The 20,932-nt window shown below is 37.8% G+C and overlaps 1 protein-coding gene across 1 annotated transcript in view; it reads left to right on the top strand.

The window, feature by feature from the left end:
- WWC2 (WW and C2 domain containing 2) overlaps positions 1-20,932 on the top strand; it is a 102,930-nt gene that overhangs the window by 63,201 nt on the left and 18,797 nt on the right. The window contains exons 9-14 of the mRNA XM_050896048.1: positions 3,857-4,099; positions 9,023-9,112; positions 10,960-11,573; positions 15,126-15,249; positions 17,777-17,857; positions 17,941-18,027. Coding sequence (XP_050752005.1) covers positions 3,857-4,099; positions 9,023-9,112; positions 10,960-11,573; positions 15,126-15,249; positions 17,777-17,857; positions 17,941-18,027 — 1,239 coding nt within the window. The remainder of the gene's footprint in view (positions 1-3,856; positions 4,100-9,022; positions 9,113-10,959; positions 11,574-15,125; positions 15,250-17,776; positions 17,858-17,940; positions 18,028-20,932) is intronic.

The following is a 20,932-nucleotide window of genomic DNA, read 5'->3' as shown; positions in this document are numbered from 1 at the left end:
GGCTTAATTATTTCTTTTTTCCCTGGGACTTTGGATAATTTAAATACTTGTTATCACTATGGGGTTGGGGTTTTTAACGAGTTTAACCTGAGGAGAAAAGAAATCAGGAACTGCTCCGCTGATGAATGTGGAATGCCTTTCAAATAAAGTTCTACAATTGTTGCTCATGAAAGCAGTGCCATTTTGATGAATTGCCACAGCATTGAAGAATGGGCATCAGAAAGCAGAACATTCTGGGTTAGAATGACATGTTTTCTGGTGCACCAGAAGTGCTGCATAATACTGGGGAAATATTTACTATTAAAAAAAAAAAAAGTGTGTGTGGGATATCTCTCTTTAATAATGTATTAATTGTGTTGTATTATTTTCTAATACTTTTCACAAAATTAGGTGTCAGCTATTCAGACACCTTATAGTTTTTGTTATGGAGGTGCTTTGTAATTTAAGGGGAATAGAAATCTAAAAAGTTATCCCACACTCAAAGTTCCTTTTTTACTACAAAGAACTAAACAAGGCAATAAAATAAAAAATAGCACTTTTCCCCAGATGAAAACTGTGCCTAAAATGCCATTTAATCTGAGGTTTAAGTATTATTTCAGTTGGAATACTGTGGCATAGTCAATTAGAAAACTAGGAAAAGAAATTCGTAGCTTATAAGTACCAAGTAAAGTCATAGTTAGTTTTTATGTTTTAAAGGCAGGAGGCTGCACAACTGACGTTTTGACTAATTTCAAATATATATCCTCCTCATACAGAGTAGTAGCTACCATCCTTGCTGGTAACAACAGTAATCCTTTATATCCTCATTACAGATCATAAAACTTTGTTATATAATCAATGCATTCATCAAAGAGTGCTAAGGCTATTGTGTTCGTTCAGTATTGAACATGTATGATTTTGACTCAGAATCATCATATGCATAATATTGATTGTCAGATGGTGTTTTAGATGCAGATAGATGGGATTTTTTTCTCAGGCGTAATTGATCCATCCTCTGTTTTGACTATATCTTGATACCAAGAAGTCCCAGCATTGTGTTTTCTCTCTCCTTTGTAGAAACAAAAAAATTCCTGGCAGTAAGTCAGTGTACCACTTCTACCTTAAAAAACAAAACAAAACCAAAAAATGCACAAAAACCCCACCACAGTACAGTGTTCCGAGTATGGAGTACTGCAGCACAAGATCTTACTTTCTCACAAATTAGCCAAGAATGTGGGTCAAAATTTCAGTAGCTCATGTACTTACCTTTGCATAACTAAGTATTTGTTCTGTATAACATTAGTGTGTTTCAAGGTTAAATTATCTCCTTTTAAATGGTATCTTTATTCAATTTTGTCTGAAAACTGCCCAGTAATGAATATTCTTTTCAGCTTTAAATAAGACAATCATATGCCTTGAAGACACTGTTAAAGTCTTTAAAGTGTTTGCACATACTGATTTTACCAGTGACTACAGGGTGAACTTAATAAAGTGTACCTATCTTGGAATAATGAAGATGCATACCGGTTTGCACATAAAGTTCAGTACCTAATTGCTTCCCCCCTAATTATCATGGCCATTGTAATCATCACTATAATTTAACAAGTATTGACCATCTTTTCTGAAATATTGAATATGCAAATTCTTAGTTGTTTTGTGTTAAAATAGCTAAGAGAGGATCTTGTAAGTGAACTTCTCTACTTGAAGATTATCAGATAATTTCGTATGTTGCATATTTTATGCTGCTTAGCCAGCAGAATGTCTTGAAGAGGTGGAATGTTCATGTTAACTATGCAAAATTCAGTTGCAATTGTTATTCAAAAGGATCTGATACAGCATGCTGACAATCCTATCCTGATGTGGTGAAGATCTGGCTAATATTCCTTGTTGACCTGTTGAGCAAGGACTTCCTCAAAAGAGTGAGACCGGTTCAGTTTTCATATCCATCTAGTCCTTTGCCTGTCTGAGGCAGCTGCAGAGAGCTTCAGTTACAGTAGCAGATCTCTGTAGCAGAGGGAGCAAAAGAACTGTTTGGAGACCACCGTCCCATCCCATAAGCCATCAAACAGCTGTCAGTAGCAGCTACTTTCAGGGCAAGGTTAGCTAGAACCAGTGACCTGGAGATGAAAGTCTTAGCATTTTATTATCCATCTGAAATTATTCAGTTGTTTTCCCTCTGAGTACTGCTCCTCTAAAGGACAGTTGAATATAAATGATATAGGTAACAGCTGCAAAATATGTTGAAATGCTTTGCTTCATTTCATCCCACCATTTGGTTATGGTAGCACTGCTGATAGTATTTCTGTTTATTTTACATTGTTTTTCTGTGAAAATACCCTGAGTCAAACTTGTTCTTGCAGGGGTTTGTGGGAGTATGGGTGGTTTTCATTTTTGAAGCTGTTGTTTTTTCATTGAGGTGCAGATGAGAAGGAAATGTTACCTATGGAAAAAGAAAGCAGGCTGGTTCCCCGTAAGCTCCTAGTATAAGCAATGGGATAGTTAGATTCAACATTAACTATTCTTAGCTTTGACCATAAATAAACGCATTAATGTACTGTAAAATTAATACTGGAGATGGAAAATAAGCGTGATAGTATTAGTTTTGTTAATCACAGAAAACAAACTGGAAAGAAGAAAAATGTTTTCCCAGAAATCTCACAGAACTACAGGAAGATTATACATACCAATCTGTGTGTATTTATGAAGTATGGCATGGGTCATTACCTTAGGTAGTGCCTGGTAACATTGAAGTTGCACAGACTTGTATCTGTTGTTGAGCTGACTTAGGTGTATTTAACTATGGCAGTTACAAATAACTAAAAGTAACAGATCAGTTCCTCTTGCCCTAGATTGTATGGGAACGTCTTTCTATTTTGACTTCTCTTTTCTCTGCCTTTTTCCCAGCCTGCAAGAAAGGTGCAGAAAGCTAGGAGCTGTTAGATAGTTCAAAGCTTCCATATCTTTAGCTATGCAGCTGGTTCGGGTGTAGGTAAGGCTGGAAGTGGCTGGAAGTGACTGAAAGTTATCATCTTATTAGATATGTGGCACCTATAATGGGAATTTTTAGACTTTCCCGGTGGACAATGAATCCTTATTGCAAGACCTGCACTTCTTAAGCTATGCTGCTGAGCCCATAGACAGAATGATTATGAAGACTGAACACTGGAAAGAACCTGTCTTGATGAAGGCTGAGCTGTAGTATAATAATGTAGGGAAGTTTCTGCTTCCATTATATGTGTGTATCTGCGCAATATGTATGGATAACCAAGTCTTGGGTGTCTTAACTCTTTGATTTGACATCTGCAATGGGAACGGCAGTTGCACAAACTCAAACTTTTGAGTTAATAATCTCCTTTCTCTTTAGGTAGGTGCTGTCCTATTACCTTTTATTTTAATCGCATAGAAGAGCAATGCTTTTGCCTTTTAAGATTCGCATACATACATGCTGCTGAAGCGAGCACCTTGCTTATGGTGCACGTTCTTTCACCATGGTCATTGCTGTTTCTGAGGAGCACTCAGCCTCCAACAGCTCAGGAGAAATCCATCATACTCCTCAATGAGTAAAGCATAGTGCCACTACTATGTTACCAGACAGATCGCTTTCAATAAAGCTTTTATTAATGTTGTGACTTCTCCTTCAACTCGGCATTGGAACAGAAGCAACTAATTTTTAATGCATATTGCTGTTGGCCTGGATAGGTGGCTTCCTTTTCTGGTGTAGTCTGCATTCTTGTGAAGCAAAACTAGTTAAAAGTACGGCTTTGAGTAGAAAATGATGTTATATCCTGATACCTTTCAAAATACTGTATCACTTCTCTCTTTCCTGGGATTTGTATGCTTTGCTGGACTCAGACAAATCTGCTGTGTTTTATTTTAGCATGGCTAACTTGAAGATTGAACTCTCTAAGCTAGATAGTGAAGCCTGGCCTGGGGCACTGGATGTGGAAAAGGAAAAACTGATGTTAATCAATGAAAAAGAAGAGCTTTTAAAGGAACTCCAGTTTATTACACCACGCAAACGTACTCAAGATGAGCTAAAGCAGCTAGAAGCAGAAAGGAAGAGGCTTGAAGAAGAGCTGCTGTCTGTAAAAAGCACACCCAGTCAAGCACTTGCTGAAAGGTAAGGGGTTGTCTTTTGCTAATATTAAACACTGCTTTCTGCAATCCAACCTTTGTACTCATTACAGACCCTGAACTGTGCCTCGATGGGCTGTTTTCCTTTGGTAACTGTTCTATGTAGATTTTAATTAAATTCGTTATTAGCCCACTGGGCAGAAACACAAAGAGGTCTTCTGTATGGTGAGAGAATGTGAACACCCTGTATGTGCTCTGCAATATCAGTTGCTCTGCGTTTGTTACCAGCATGAAAACGCCTGTGACAGATGTTAAATAACTGAGGAATGTCAACATACCAGCAGGAGGGCAATACATCATTCACTCGTTTCTGATAATAGCTGTAAACTATTTGAACTCAGGTTACAAAGATTATCTTGATTGTTGCAACATCTGAAGCCTTTCATTGTGAGTTTTATTACATACAAAAATGCAACCAAAAGGGGGGGGGGGGGGGGGGGGAAGGTTCAGAGAAGTATAATTGCTGCAAAACTTTCCTAACTTGCTGCTACCTAACTGGTAGCCGAAGCAACTCCCACAATAAATTGTATTAGCCAGATTCAGAGTTCAAGAAAATCAAAGGTGACTGTCACAAATGGACTTTTCATCAACTGTAAGTGGAAATAAATTTATGGGCACCTCTAGCACACATAAAATGCAATAAACACAAAATGTCATTGTGTGTATCAGTGTAGTATGCCTTATTGAAGTAATACAATCAGCATTGTAAGCCTTTCCTACTTCCCTCTGCTAGGAAACACCTGCTGTTGCTCCAGTTTCACTGAATGGCGAAATTCCTGTGGCATTAGAAGCTGGGTCCTAAATTGTAGCTGAGTAGTGAGGAAATTTTTTGTTTACAAAGTACGTATATGTGTATTAGGCATGATTTTTAAACGTATTTGTACACTTTATAATAGTTTAAATTGCATTATATTGACAATCCAAAAGTGTTTTAGAAGAAGGGTTATGTCCTACTGGAACTATATTTTTACAGAAGTTAACTTGTCTGTGTTAGTAGTATCTAAAATACCATGGATCCATTGCTTTCTGAGTTCCATTAATAAATGGAGAATAAGGGGTCAATAATAAAATCACATTCACAAATAAATAAATTGAATTTAAGATTTTGATAATATGCTGTTGTAATAGCTAAATCTTGACTCATGTTGTAAATAGGTAGCTGGTTTCTTAGTCTTGTGTTTTGGATTTGCTTGTTTAGTGCCAAAGAAAATTCTGCATCTGACTGTTTTCCCATACATGTCAGATGCCAAACTTTGAGTACCAAGGGCAAGTAAAATTGTGTCCCTCTGTCAAGAAGAAATGAAACGGCAGATTTTTTTCCATGTATAGTGACACGACACAACTAGTTGTTAGAGACTAAATTTTTTCCATCTGTTTTCTTCAAATTTTTCTCCTTTTGATTTTTATTCCTGAAAATGTGGAACTTTTTTCTGAGGTTACTGTGAGATTTCATGTCATACACTGCTTGTTGAGGTAGCATTTATGGTGGCTTCTGGTTTGCTTTTTTGCTATTCCAGTGAATCTCCAGTGAATTTCTACCTGCAACTGTTTATGGTATTAAAACAGTCTCCCTTGATAACTTCAGAGCACATCAATTCTTTCACACCAGGCTATTTTAGGGATTATTTCTGGTGTGTCTGCTATAAACATACAGAAAATCTTCATTTTGTAGAAGGAGTCAGATGATGAAACTTTTCCTGAAATGTTAATTTGAGAAAAGGATACATTTAACTGTATCAGAACAACCATCTGCATTTTGTTTCTTGGAGATGAGGAAGATTCTTTTCTCCATTATCAGTGGAGGAGCCACACCATCTTTGAAGTGCTGCTCTGTTGTTGCATTACTATTTTCTGTCATGAAGTTTCATGAATGCCTTAGGTTTCTAGTGTTTTCACAGGTACTGATAATGAAGCAACAGTGTGAGAAGGTATGGATTGTGTCAGAGCTTGATGTGAGGAGGGTTTTTGGTTTGGTTTTGGTTTTTTGTTGGTGGGTGGGTTTTTGGTTTTTTTTTTTTTTATTTTTTTCTGAAGGGAGAAGAAACAGAAGACTTACTCTGACTTAAAACAAAAACATTATATCATAGCCCTGGGTTATTTTGGAGTAGGATGCTGAAGTTGCCACTAGTAGATGTACTCAGAATCAATTTACAGAAGGAGGGTATAAATCATAACATATCAGCTTCAAAAAAGCAGAGACAGGGCATACCCCGACTCCTTTAAGGAGCCTTCCAGCAACTATATAGAAATAACTGGATTGTGGAACTGTTGGGAACTGTTTGCTACTTTCTTGCCTCTGCGTTCATGTCAGGGAGATTCCATTACTGCTTTAGTCCTTGGCAAAAATCTTCTAAGTAATCACAGGCGTTTAAACAGATGCATGATTTAAATACTTGATTAGGCTGTTGCCTGCAAAACTGGCCCCTGCTCTTGTGCCTGTCATAAACAAACATGTCCACATAAGTTTGCATTGAAAGGTGAGGTATGTGCACTGTAACTTTTTAGTGTATTTTTTTAAGATTCTGTGCCCCTCTCAGCAATGTTACACTTTAAGATCAAAAGTGGAGAAAGATATGTCACTAACACTCAAGTCGCTCCTGCAATGAGTAATAGGTTAATTTAGATAGGAGGGGTGCAAACAGGAGAGATTGAGAGGCCCATGTCAGAATAGATAACACGATGGTTGTTTAGGTGTTTACATAGTTTTTGGGATATGAAAGTTCCTGCTTATGCTATAAAGAAGGAAGGTTCATTGTTTGAAAGCTTTGGGGTTTTAGTTGGTTGGTTTTTTTAATTTGGCCTGATGTAGAATGAAAAAAAATTTCGTTGAATCTCAATTTGTTGTGAGATAGTAAAATTATTTCCTGCATGTCTTGGAAATTCCAGGAGTGATTTCATCATCTAGCTTGTGTTTGTGACTTGTGACTAACATCTTTCTGAAATTTACCTACAGGTATTGATACTACTTCTTTAATTAGTAGTAGATCAAATTACATCCAGGAAAGATCCCCCCCCCCCCCCCCCCCCCCCCCGGAGCTAAATTATATGGGATAAATTACATTTTATCAACCTCCTTAAGATAATACAGGAAAACAAACTTTTGCTTGTGCTTTGGAGAAAAAAAACAATCAAACTTTTTAGTTTAATAGTACAAATTCAGTGGAACAGCTATAGGTGTCTGTTTTGGGGACTCCAGTCAGAGAAGTTCCTAAGCTTTTAATTTTCTTTCTTGCCTTTTGCCAATTAGTAGTTGAACACATACAACAGTTTATTTTTTATCTTCCTTAAAGATAAAATGATAGTTCACTACTGAAAAGCCACAAAAGAGCTAGTGAAGAGCACTCTTGCTTGGGAAAAGCAGAATAGATTAGGCTTTAAAAGAAGACAGAAGGCATTGATAAATAGTAAAATGGTAGGAAAGAGTGTCTGATACCATAGGTGAGCATAGTTCTTGGTTTGGAAACCCGTGTGTATGTCTTCCTGAGCAAAGAATGAAATACCGTGTGTGCTTTTAACAGTCTTAGCAGGTATTGGCAGATGAACACATTATTGCGGTGTAAAAGCACACGCAACGTAGGCAGTGGAGTGGAAGTTCACACCCTGGCTGACCTCGGGGTAACTTATTCACCTTTGCATAACCCAGATTTGCTCACTGAATAAGCATGGGTGTAAGCAAGTGCTTTTCATGCTTTGCTGAATTGAGGACTTAATGTCTTTTTACTGGTATCTGACACTCAAAGAGAGTGAATTCTGGGAACTCTTGAGTATTTCATTCAGTTTGCATAAGAAAGCAATGGTTGATTTTTGGGTTTTGTTCTTTGAAGTGTTCTCTGCATTGAATTTTAATTTATATATCCTTGAGATGCCAGAAAGGCCAAAGGAACAGTTTCTGAGAATGAACATCAACCTTTTTTAAAGAAGAGGAGGTAATTTCTTGTCTCTCAGATGAGTTGCTTGAGAATTTGTGACATGTATCAGTTGACTGAGCAAGGGCTAGAGGAGAATATACTAATCCACAACTACAGGAGGGTTTTAGCTGAATCCACTGAGGGAAAGCAATTTATTTGGTGTTGTAAATGGAGTGATAAAAGGGAATTATAAAAGGAAAAAATCACTGTAAAGGTTAGTGAATCCTTTCTGCTAGCAGCCAGCCAAAAGGAATGGGAGAGTTCCACTATTTGTGTTTTTAGAGCTACGCTGGATAACGGTGCAGGAGGCAATAAATCCTGCTTTTTCATAAAGGTGAACCTTGATAATGAGCGTTACTATGCTGTGTGGCTCTGATGTGATGACAAAGCTGTTGGGGATGTAGAGATCTTTACCAAGGACTCCTAAATATGGTCCATCATCTCAGAACCTTGCACTTGAATGCTGCTTTGATTTACTGTGCTTTGTCTTTATATGAAGACTCTGAAATCAAAGGGAGTGCTTTCATTTTAAACTTCCTGCAGTGCTTCCCCAAGTTCTTGCATTATCAGAACTAATGCCGGTATTAGTGTTCTTTTGGGGTTTTTTCTGAAACTATATTAAGTGAGGAGCCAGTCTACAGCATGCCTTTTAAAAACTGTATTAGTGCGGATCTTATTTTCCTCAAGTTGCAGCTATTTTCCCAGTGCTCATCTGGTACTCTTTTATTGCGTGCACGTTGCCCTTGGTACGGTGTGTGAATGTACCAACACTCTGCTTGCTTGTACGCTCAGTAGGTTTGTTACAGTGCTTGGTACTCTGCTGAAGTGGTTAGGGTTTTATGATAGGACTTGAGAGCTAACACAGTCTCTTGGATTTTAGTAATTGGCAACCAGATGAAAATGAGAGATCTTCACGTTGTTTCTGTCTTATCTATAACGTATTTCAGCCTCCAGATTATTTTGTAATGCTTTCCTATACTTGTATGTACCTCTCTTTCCAGATTGAAATTGGAGGAGAGAAGAAAAGAGTTGGTACAGAAACTTGAAGAAACTACGAAGTTAACTACTTACTTGCATTCACAACTTAGGAGGTGAGACTGTATTGCGTAATGTAAAACCTGTTTTCAGCAACAATCTAGTGGACCTGGGTGTCTCAACTTCATTCTTAGGTTTTTCTCTTAGCTGGCAGCTGAAAAAAATTTGTTTAACATTTAAGTAAGAAAATGCAAGTGTAATAGTTTCAAGTATTTTGCCACCACGCAAACCTGGTGTACCTTTATAATTTCAGTAAGCACTCAAAACTGGATTGAATGGATTTTTTGCACAACTTCCATAATTAAGCAGGCAGACAGTATTTTGCTTCAGTGTAAATAAATAAATCAGAAATTCTCTAGTTGATCATATCTTCAAAATCCTGTCATTGAGGAGGCCAAATGGTTTCTTAGAGTTCTGTCTAAAATGAGTTATTAGAACTGTAGCCTTTATTCTACGTAATAACTGGAGAGGCTTAATGAGTACATATATGCATGTAAATACTTATGTGAATAGTTGATTCTGGTTTTATTCTTCAACACCGACTTATGCTTTCTGTAGACAGAAATGTATCCTTAGCAGGATATTTTTTTCCCTGACAGTCATTGATTCAGAATCTTAACTCGGGGTTTATGAAATTCATAGTGATAACAAAGTAATCAGTTACAGCAACTGTGAACTCAGACTCATTGCTCTGATGGGAATTCTAATATTTAATGATACATGTAATTGATCCTAGGGAAGAGTTTCTCTCACTTCTGGACTGTTACCCTGGGCTACCAAACCATGTGTCCCTTATATTTGTTTAGAAAGTCCTGAATTTTCTTGCATGTCCCAGTGAGATACACCAATCAGACACTCCATTAATGTTTACCTATTCTCTTAGAAATCAAAATGGAGCTTTAAGAGGAAAAATGTTTTTAAGCATTCTGTAAAGGTCCTCTCACAACAAGCCATACCATCCTATTCCTGGGATCTAGGCTGACTTAGCTATTTCAAATGTCTCAGCCAGATCTGATAAATTGCATCTTGATTGGTGATTAGTTAGGGAAAGAGTCCCTTAAATAATTTTTTAAGGTATTTTGTGCTGGTGTGTGTTTGGACTTTTGGGAGTCTCTTTGTCCTGTTAAAAGCAGTTTTCTAGTCCAGTGGCAAAATCTTTAAAGTTGATAGCTCTGTTATTGTTCAGTAAACATCTTTGAAGTGTTTAGAAGGGGCTGCCTTGAATTATTTTTCCTGACATTTTTGCCCAGCAGAGTCCTCCTGAGCCGAGGCAGTGACACTCAGTTTCTCTGGCCTGGCAGGGCTCCTTATCTCCTGTTATTAATAGGAGAAGATTGCATGTTATGGCCTTTGCTGTGCTTATGTAGTTGCATTTACTGTTCATGTAGAGTGTGTCTTGTCTTATAGATGTGAAGCAGTTCTGCTACAAGTTGTCTCCTAGCTGCCGTCTTTCCCAGGTGCTTGGGCAGAGGGCAGGCTGCATAAATTGCTCTAGGGGTGGCAGCACTCCTCTGCTGCCATAACCTCCTTCCTGGGGATCCCTTTCCTGTCACATTGACCCCATGAGCACCCAGAGTGGAGTGGAGCGGAGCAGGTCTTGGAGGGAATATAGCAGCTGAGAAGGCTGCTGTTACTGCCGGACCAGTTTGTCAAATCTGCAGCCTTCTCCAGAAGAAAAGGGGCTTTGGCAACAGGCCGTAGGCTGGATAAATTCCACTGATAGTATGCAGGTTGGGCACGCCAATCTAAGCCAAGTATGGGTGCTTAAAAAACATAATGCCCCAAGCAGCATTCAGTTGTAAATTGCTATAGTGCAGCTCCAGTCAGTCTTATCTCTGCTTGTACCGTTTTGTGCTGGTCTAGTTTAGTAACATCAGTGTACGTGTTTGTGCTTTCTTTGCAGCCTCTCGGCTAGTACGTTATCTGTGTCTTCAGGGAGCAGTTTGGGATCTCTGGCATCCAGCCGGGGATCTCTGAACACATCAAGCAGAGGGTCGCTAAACTCGCTCAGCTCCACGGATCTCTACTATAACCAAGGCGATCAAATAACAGATTTGGACTATCAGTATAAACTTGACTTCATATTGCAAGAAAAAAGTGGTTACATTCCTTCGGGGCCTATCACTACTATTCATGAAAATGAAGTGGTCAGTTCCCATGGGAGACTGGGTTACAGTGACTCTCCTTCAGCTGCAGACCATCCCAAATTGACTGAACCTCCCAAATCTGTGACATCACTGTCTTCCAGATCCTCACTGTCCTCCTTGTCCCCCCCAGGCTCCCCTTTGGTTTTAGAAGCTGCATTTTCAGTGTCAGCTCAAAATTCCCCTCTGCATCACCTCACTACGGACTTTGAAGACTGTGACCTTTCGGGTGATTTTGCAAGCATTAGTCTCTGTGAGAACCAAATACTACTGGACTCTGAAGCCAGAGCAGGATCTCAGATTCCTACAGATGATAAAGATCTTAATGAAGGCATTAGGCAGCCTCTGCCTTCTCTACATGAAGGAAGTTCAGGTAATAAAAAAATCTAATGTCAAATGTATATGTAACATGAAAATTTTGAACTGACAGCTGGCTCTTGAATGGGGGGGTACCTCATGTAACTGAAGAGTATCTTGATCAGCATACATTTGCCATGGTGGGCAGCCTGATTCTGAGGGACATTACATAACTTCTAGTTTTGGCTGCAGAGAGCTACGATCACCCTGATTCCATCTACATTTTTCAATAGCTGTCTCAGAAGGAAAGTCCATGTATTGCAGACTCTGTCGTGAAAAAATAAGAGAAAAACCTGAAGCTGGATCTTGAAGACAAGGAGGATGCATGGTATTCCTAGATACTGTCAGGATATATGGGGATAGAGCAAAAACACCCTCTGCTGGTTTCTGGTACCTTGAAATCAGATACATTGTTTCTCACTGAAGAATAAGTTACAAACTGACATCCTCAGTAAAAGATTTCTGGACTTAAAGAGAATTTTTATGTGTGTATGTATATCTAGTTATTTGAACCTGCTGTCACTGAAAGATCTGCAGTTCATCTTTTTTGTGTGAGTTGAGAAAGACAAGTGACCACATGCCATGTAAGTTACAGTGAGACTCTCCCCATTTTTAACATGGGTTTCATAGCTTTTAGCTTTTTATCCATCCGAGTTAGAACAGAGCTCCTAGGCTGCCCCTGCAGTCTGTGGGTAGCTTCCAAAAGGATGAGTCATCTTGTCCTAAAACATACTTCCCTTTAAGGAACATGGGATGAATGACCCTGTGAGTTATCGAGGTACCCTTAGTAACTAGTTAACTTTAACTTTGAGATGGCTGAATTAGGTGTAATGAATTCCACTTCTAGTCTGCAGTAAAAGCCATGCAACATACTTAGTCGTCTTACATTGTCAAAGCCTTTGGCAGAGTCAGAACTTCAAAAATGCCAGCTGTCAAGAATTGATGGCTTGTCCTCAGTCTTAAGAGCGTTGACTTTGCTGCCTTTTGTTAGGGTTGACGCTATGTTGTGCTTTCTCTGCACATTTACTGACTTTCTAGTGTCATTCTGTGTCATTGTCTTTATGTTGCAAACCATTCGTGTGTTTCTGTTACACAGTGGCTCTGTTCTCTCAAGGAAGAACTGAGGGAGCCAGATTTCCACTAGTACTGAGCACTGGCGCATTTGGCCCTATTTGAAACCTGATCAGCACCTAGCATTCCCAGCTCCGTATTTCTGGGCCTGAGTTGATAGTGAAGCGGCTAACTAAGGAGTTCGGATGTCTAGAATAAATACAGCCTAGCTCTAGAAGAGTGTATTGTCCAGATTTGTTGCCAAGCTTGAACCCTTGTGCCTGGAGTTTGCCAGTTTTTAATAGAAGTACCTGGACATATTGATACAGACATATTTTAATGAGAAATTTGCTTTTATTTTTTAATATATATACATAAAGGAATTGTTGTAACATCTGTTGGTCAATTAGATTAGCTTACTGCAGTACTGTAGTAATTCCAATATTGACCAGAGCAAAGTGGCACCAGGAGAGAAATGTATGTTATACATAGGACAAGCTGGGAGTCCCCCCTCTGTTCAACTGTGCAGAAAGAAAAAAAGAAATTGACTGATGTCCTAATGGTCTGAACCTGTGAAATGCAAAGTAGAAAAACATGGAACAGGATTTGGGGGGGAGGGGGTCATTTTGTCCTTTGTCTTTTCAGTGTAGTGCAACACAGTAGTTATTTTGCTTTAGAGACATATTATAAAAGATGGAAAAAATAATTAATTTTCCTGCCCATATTTCAGCAGCATATCATTTCCAAATTAACAACAACTTTCAGTCCGTCTGTCTTTGCAATCTGGCTGCAACTCATCTAGTCTGAGAACTGCATTTAAGATGGTTTGGAATTTGGGAACACATAGGGCTATGAGGAATCAGAATTATTTTTTTTAAATTTATTTCTTTAGATCATTATTTTTCAAAGGCATCATGTGGTTGTCTAACATTTTTGAGCTTTTTTCAGGACCTGTAATTCTGGATAGTGTCAGGGTATCTTTTAAGTCTATAAGTAGTTATGGTTTTAAAATATAAATTCATCCTGTGATTCTTCATATTTCCTCATGTAGGGTCATATATATGATACAAATTATCTTTAAATCTGTATTAAGACTGCCAAAACAAGCATTCAAATTTTGAAAAGCCAGATATTAATTAATTATGCTTGTAATAGAAACCTCTAGTTTCCACAGTAAAATGGGCCTCATGGTGAGGCTTCAGTACATTAGCAGTGAGACATAGACCTGGGGTTGGTTCAGTGTTTCTACTGCAATTTAAGTCTTGGAACTGCTGCGATGCTGAATGGGAAGGTTTTCAACAAACTCAGCCAGAGGCATAAAACCTGCGTGGAAAATTTCAGCCCACACACTTAAGTTTTACAAGACTACAAATCTGAATGCTGCTGAGTCTTAACTTGGAGGTAGACAAACATACCTCAAGACAGTATAGCTAGTGTTTTCATGTAATAATCTGCATTGGCTCTTTAGATGCAGTGCTCACCTGCTTCTCTGTCTCTGACTTTTCTGTACAGGTGAACCATACAGATATTTGCTCCTCTGCACATGTCCCTGCTGTCAGAAACCAAGTTGGAATATCTTGTAGTTCTTCCACAGTCAGTCTCTGTCATTGTCAAAGTCAATTCAGGCTGCTGTAGTAATTCCTAAGGGTAATCAATAAATCATGTCATCACCTTCACCCCTCACATGGTGGGGGGGAAGGGAAAGAGCACTTCATCATCAAGGAAAAAGCATTCCTACTGCCATAAATAAAAGCACAAATGCAGCAATCAATCATCTAATCTGAAGCCTTAAATTGTAAATATCTTAACAAGATGTAAAGTCATGATTCAGGTGGGGTTGATAATGCATACCAATATCCTCACCCCTTGGCAGATAAAAGTACTGCATAGGCCCTCAACTTACTATGCTGCAGAACATGGCTTCCTGTGAATGCTGCTTCTTCACTGCCTGATGCTAGCATATGAATGTGAGTTAAAGATTAAAGCTAAGTAGTAGTTGATAGTAAAGAGACTGTAGCATAAAAAGTTTTTGATGATAGTAAACCAGAGGGGATTTTTCATTTCTAGCAGTTATATCACAGGGGAGAGGGTGTCTGTCTGACTTCTGAATATTTAATAAAGAGTAGGCAAGCAGTTTGCGTGTAGCCAAAGTGTTACTACAGTGCAGAATGTGAACATGGCAAATACAGGTTTAAAGATCAGGATAATGAGGGTTACTAATGAATATAATGAAGGATAAGAACTAGCTCAACAGATACGAGTGATGATAGGAGTCTGTATCTCTGGAAAGGAATAATAGTTGTACGTTTTCAAGTTCATCAGTTTGGTTATATCCCTAGCCAGAATATGTGATAACAGCAGTACAGTCTCAGAATGTTTAATGATGTGGAACAAAACTACTCTGTGATACTCAGTTAAGGGTCACCATGTTCAACTTGACAACTTTCTAAGCTATGCGCTTCTCTCTTTCTGACTATTAATCTCTTAGACTAATTTTCATTCTTCTTTCTTTTTGTAGGTGTTGACTTACCGAGAAGAACAGCTAGTCACCTGCTTGAGGAGAAAACAGCTTGTGTATCTGCTGCCGTGTCCGATGAGTCTGTAGCTGGAGATAGTGGTGTATATGAAGCTTCTGTGAAACAGTAGGTTTGAGAAATAATGCAAGTCTTTCCACCAAAAATGTAAATATATCTATAAGCAGTTATATAATACCAGCATAAGTAGTTTATTGGTCTTGCCTTTTTTATAAATATTTTGTACTTCCATATTGAAAGGAAGGCACATTTGCCAAACAATGAAGGTTGGTTGTTTTTTTTAAGCTAACAAATTTGCATTAGAGTGCTTGTATAACTTGGTTGAGTAGCATTAATATGCTACCTTCTAATCTTGGGGTTTTTTCTTGCTAGAAGTGTTCCTAGGAGAAAAGCTGGATTTAAACTATACAGGTTCTGCCATATGGCTGTATTGACTCTACGCAGAGTGACTCTTGTTACTTCTTGTTTTAGATACAATCTTAAGATTGCATAGCATTTTGCTTGAATATTTTCTTTTTTAAAAAAGAGGACATAGGAAAGATAAGAAAATCCTCAGTTGTAATGTTGGTATAAAAATAATCCAGGTTAGGGTTTAATGTTCATGCTTCACTGTGGTGAACAGGATATAAGAAATGTATTTGCTGTTGCTTTTTGACAAGACATAACTTCTACAGGATTCTTCATGCTAGTTTATATAGTATTGTCTGTTTTCTGGCAGTGAGGACAATGAACTTTAGACTGCATAACAGAAAACTATTGCAAACTATGGAGAAACCAAAATCTTTATTTTTCACCTCAGTTTTGGCAAGTTGCTGACATTAAGAATCTTTTGTCCTTTTGAATATTCAGAGAGATGTTTTAGCAGGATGGTTACAAAGACATAGATGCATCTCTTCTGCTGCCAGGCTAAATGCTTTTCTATTAGGACAGGTAAAGGTGCATTATGGTATCATAAATGGATTTTATTGGCCTCTGATAAAATTACTTCTACTTGTCCAGTCTTTCACAAATTAAAAGATAATAAAAATAGATGAGACCAAATAAAAAAGCTCAAATACAAAAGGGATTTCTCCTGAAGTGTTACAATGCCCATTCAATCTTACCTTAAGTCATGGACCCATATTTCACCCTGAACTCTGAATCCTAGTGTTAGTTTGCTCCATGTCCTCAGTTAGATCTAATGCAACTTCTTAGGCTGAAATAAACTCCCATCTATTAAAAACCTTAGCCTTCACTTGACTGAGTGGCTGTAACTCTGTATTTTGGTTCAATAACGATTGTTGTCTTTCCATTTTGTTTCAATTCTGAGCCACTGTGATCAAAACTTACTGTCTGCTCCAGTTATAAGTTCAGTGGATAGAAATGAACAGACATTGGACCAAAAGCTGTGGGTGTTCTGTGGAGCAAGTCTTTAGCTGTCCTCTCCAATGACTGCGACTAGGGGGGAAACTGGAAAACAGAACAAATTCCTGTCGTCTTCCTGTCGTTACTCAGGAAAAGAGGAAAGAAGACAGTTGCATCCCCTAAGCCTGTGTACAAGAGGAAACTATTGCCATTTGTGCAAGCTAAGATTTACAGACTCTAGTTATTCCATGATAGCTCCAGGTGTGGATACTCTTAATTATTACTGAGTAGGAAGTAGTGAAGAGGTAATGAGTGCCTCTGTGTGAGTTGCTTATGTTTAGTACAAGTGTCTTTATGAGCACTGTGTATGGAATGACTTACAATTTGTCATTGTGCTCCTGAAGTTACAGTACAGTGATTTCTGCTGTATAGACCAGTCCTTTGTATTGAGTAATTTAAGGCAGGGGAGGAAATAAATACACTCTGTCAAATTAGCCATTAGCCAGGAAATGAGTAGTGAAAAGGAAACCTCTAAGTGCAGAGTCTTAAAATAATGCTGTCATGTCTTGTGGGATGTCTGTGTCATTCTCCACATTTCCTATCTTGAAATTTTCTATCTTGATCTTGTTTATTGATCCCAACAGTCTAGTTTTAAAAATCAATGAAACACATTAATACCACATCCTCACTCAAACCTCCCAGAAAATGACTGGAAATTACTTTGCCACATGGATTCTCTGCAATTTCATTCAACGCTGGAGTTGCTCTTCAGCTGCAAGACTTGAGTCCCTTTGGTTCTTCGAATGCTTCTGAAAACAGGCTCAGAGGAAAGATGCTTCTTGTTTGCGCAGAAACCTCTTTATTTTACAGAGCTCCTGCTTCTCAAATATTCTCCAAATATTTCTCTGGATATTTCATATCCAGTTTACGTGTGGTCTGTTGCTTATTACAAATTTTAATTTCCAATTTTGTATTCAGGGAGATAAAGAAGTACTAAGTATGTATAGGAAAATGTTGAGTGTTTCTCTTGCCTGTTAGTCTGGCCTGCTTCAGTAATCAGCCTAAGGCCTTTCTGACTCATTTCTGGAGCTGTCAAACTGTTCAGGCAGCGACTGTCCCTAAAACAGGCATTGCTATTGTGTAGGCTCTGAAATTCTCATTTGGAGCACACGCTGTAATTAAATCCGCCTGTTTAGGAGAATGTATATGTGTTCTGTGTACGCATACCTTAATTACTGCTGAAAGCTAACTATAATTTTCCTAAATTTGAGTATTTGTCTGTTTGCCCTAGACCAAATGAAACTGAGGACATTGTGTATAGTGAAGATGATGCAACGACTCTAGAGGCTGCCCAGGTACAAATAGGACTCAGGTAAGTGACCAGCAAAGGGAATGTTTCTGTTCATACATAAATGCAAATAGTAAACTTCCCTCATGTTGTCCTTTCTTTAACAGATATGACCACCGCAATTCAAGTTTTGTGGTAATCATAGTACGGCTCAGAAATCTTCCAGCATTTTCTGTCCCCCTTGGCTCTAAAGTGTAAGTCAAACAATCACTGAGCAGTAGTGTTGAAATATGAGAGTATAATAATAAATTGTACAAATTCACCAAAGGAGTGGATTGATTTACTGCTTAATAGCACTAAAATATGTATAAAACTAATCGAACTGTAGTAGTACTTAGCTGTTACATATTCCAGCAATGCTGCAAGAAAAAGAAGTTATCAGGAAATTTGCATATTCCACTCAAGTGGAACAAAAAGGATTTTTTTTTTTTTTTAAATGATGCTTCATTTAGTGTTTTTAAACATTCGGTAGCTTTGCGAGTGCAGAACAGCTATTCTGTAGTTACTAGAAATGTTCTTTTGATACTTTGCCATTCTTTCAGCTCAGAATGTTGTCTTTTTACATTTATGTGGCGTTTTGATGTAAAATGATGTTAAAATAGTATGTGTCTTTTAAGTGAGCTTTTAAAGGTAAGGGGTAGTTTGATAAATTGCAAGTGGACAAGCATAGCCACATTGAGATACACCATCCCTAACAACTGGAGCTTGGAGGTCTGTTAAGAATTAGCTCGGACCAACAGGAAAGGTCTAAAAGTAATCACAGTGGAAATCGTATGTAGGAAACGAACAAAAATGCCTGAATAAGAAAATGTTACCACTGAGATTCTAATCCAGAACTCTCATCTGTACAAATAAGTACAGCTTGCCTTGGCTCCTTGAGGACACTTGTACTTCAGTGAGCTTTTTTACTGACTAGAAAGCTATCTTAAACTGTTGAGAAGCTTAATAAGATTAGAGTAGAACATAATCAATCCTTGGCAAATTTGGTTTTCGTGCTGGTTCCCTTCCCCCTGTCCCCCATCACCTTGAATTTGATTGGCAGATCAATAGGAAGCCACTGAATATGGAAAGGATGTATAGGGATACAGGCCTGGATGCTTGTTGGATTCTTCTGTTTGTTTTTAATAAAAAAAAATCATTGTCTACCACCATCCTTCCTTCTCTGACCTCCATCTTTCCCCTGCTGACCTTCCAAGTCCACTAGCATTTAGCACAAGAATATAGAAAAACTATAGAAGAATAAATTAACACAGCTGAGAGGAAAAGTAGATAATGTAGAATATAAAAAGAATGTCAGCAAAATGTTCAGTAAGATAAAGTTAGGTCATAGCTGGCATCTTTTTAGGAATTAAAGTATGAAGTTGTAATTAGTAGTCAGGCATCTTCAGTGCAGAAGTCCAGACCTGCTGCTGCTAAAAAGATTTAATAAAACTAAAGCTACACAAAACAAGGTGGAAGAAAGGACAGGGTAAAGGAAGGACCTTGCAAATAGCATTTTTTTCTGTCACTTGCCATTGTGTGCATATATGTATATACTGTACAGATACGTACAATGATAAAAATTGGGTCTGGAAAATGATGCTATGTTATAACTGTCTTTTCTAGAACATCAAATTGGATAGATTAGTATTTTATTGAACCTTTACATACAGTGGAATAGATTTGACATGAGGTCTTACTGATATCTGTTTCCACACTGCTTGTAAAAGCTGTTCACTTTTAGAGTAGGTAGAGCCTAGCCAAATACTTACTATTTGTGTCAGGATCATTTCTTCTTCAGCTGAGAAGTCATAGGTTTGTCACAGCAAAATCTGAGGCATTGGTTGACTTTTAAACTTTTTAAATTAAAATGAAAGTAAGCACTCTTGTAAAACAAAACCAGTGAGCAATTTGTCTTTTACTTCTCTGTTTACCCCTCATTCTGGCCTGATGCCAATAAATTGGCTAACAATTATTAAAAGAAAGCTCCAATGAACCACCGTTTAAACATACTTTTAATATACTTTATCTTCTATTCCTACCTCTTTTCTAAATGTTTCCTAATTGCTTAATCTAGTAAAATGGCTGTTTTCAGTAGACCATGCAAATTGCTCACCTACATTTATGTGAATACAGCAGCAGCATTACTGGAATTACGTTACACTACCACTTAACTTTGGGATTGGTTTGTCAAAATGTTGGATACCTGCTATCCAGGCCAAACATGTGAACCAAACAGCTTAGATCTTACTCTTTATCCCAAGAAGCTTGGCATAACTGGAGAATAAGGGCTATGCCCAAATTCAAATAACAAAATCAAATTTCTCACAGACCTAATTTCTTCTGGTTTAGTTAATGTAAAACTAAGTTTTTAATAATGATAACAGTATGTACAAAGTCATTACAAGAAAATACAGCAATAATACTATAAATTTTGGGAGAATTTCCAGAATAATTTTCCTTGGCCCACTTTTTCTTCTTGCTTTAGCTAGCTTCATTGTATTCTATTCTACAGTGAATGTCAATTATATTTAAAGCCAGTACCAGAAATAGACTAATGCTTAGGCACAGAAAAGATGTAAGACAAGTACTGTGCTTATTCACGTGTATGAGAAGCGGTGCAATAGGTAAATAACATGTACAAATTGCATTAGGAATGTCTTTATCAAGCTACTGCTAAAGTGAGACCTGCAAGTTAGCTAGCATTACCTTTATCCACATGATATCCATTCATATTTGTTACGTAAAAAGAATGCAGCTGTGTAACAATTTCAAAGTATTCCCTGTGCTTAAATTTAGGCTTGCAAGATGCATTCTTCTAAGTCTCACTTCATATATTATGAATTGATCTTAAGCAGCTATGGCCCTAGCTATTTTCTTCTTCATTTTCCTTAGTTTTCTGGTTGCTTTGGAGGTTTGGTTTTGTTTGTTTCTTTAAAAGGTGTCCCTGCTTTTCAGTGCTGCTCGCATCATTCTAAGAGTTTAATTTTTACATCCACCCAAATTTTTCTCATTTTTTTTAAATGAAGTTCATGTTTCCTCCCATCTGTGACATGATCTTCAGTGTTCACAGTACTAAACCAGAGGATAAATTTGGATAGAGACAGAAATAGCTACCTC

The sequence above is a fragment of the Gymnogyps californianus genome, chromosome 4 (assembly GCF_018139145.2).
Source record: "Gymnogyps californianus isolate 813 chromosome 4, ASM1813914v2, whole genome shotgun sequence".
NCBI lineage: Eukaryota > Metazoa > Chordata > Aves > Accipitriformes > Cathartidae > Gymnogyps > Gymnogyps californianus.
This window is presented reverse-complemented; position numbering and strand designations above follow the sequence as displayed.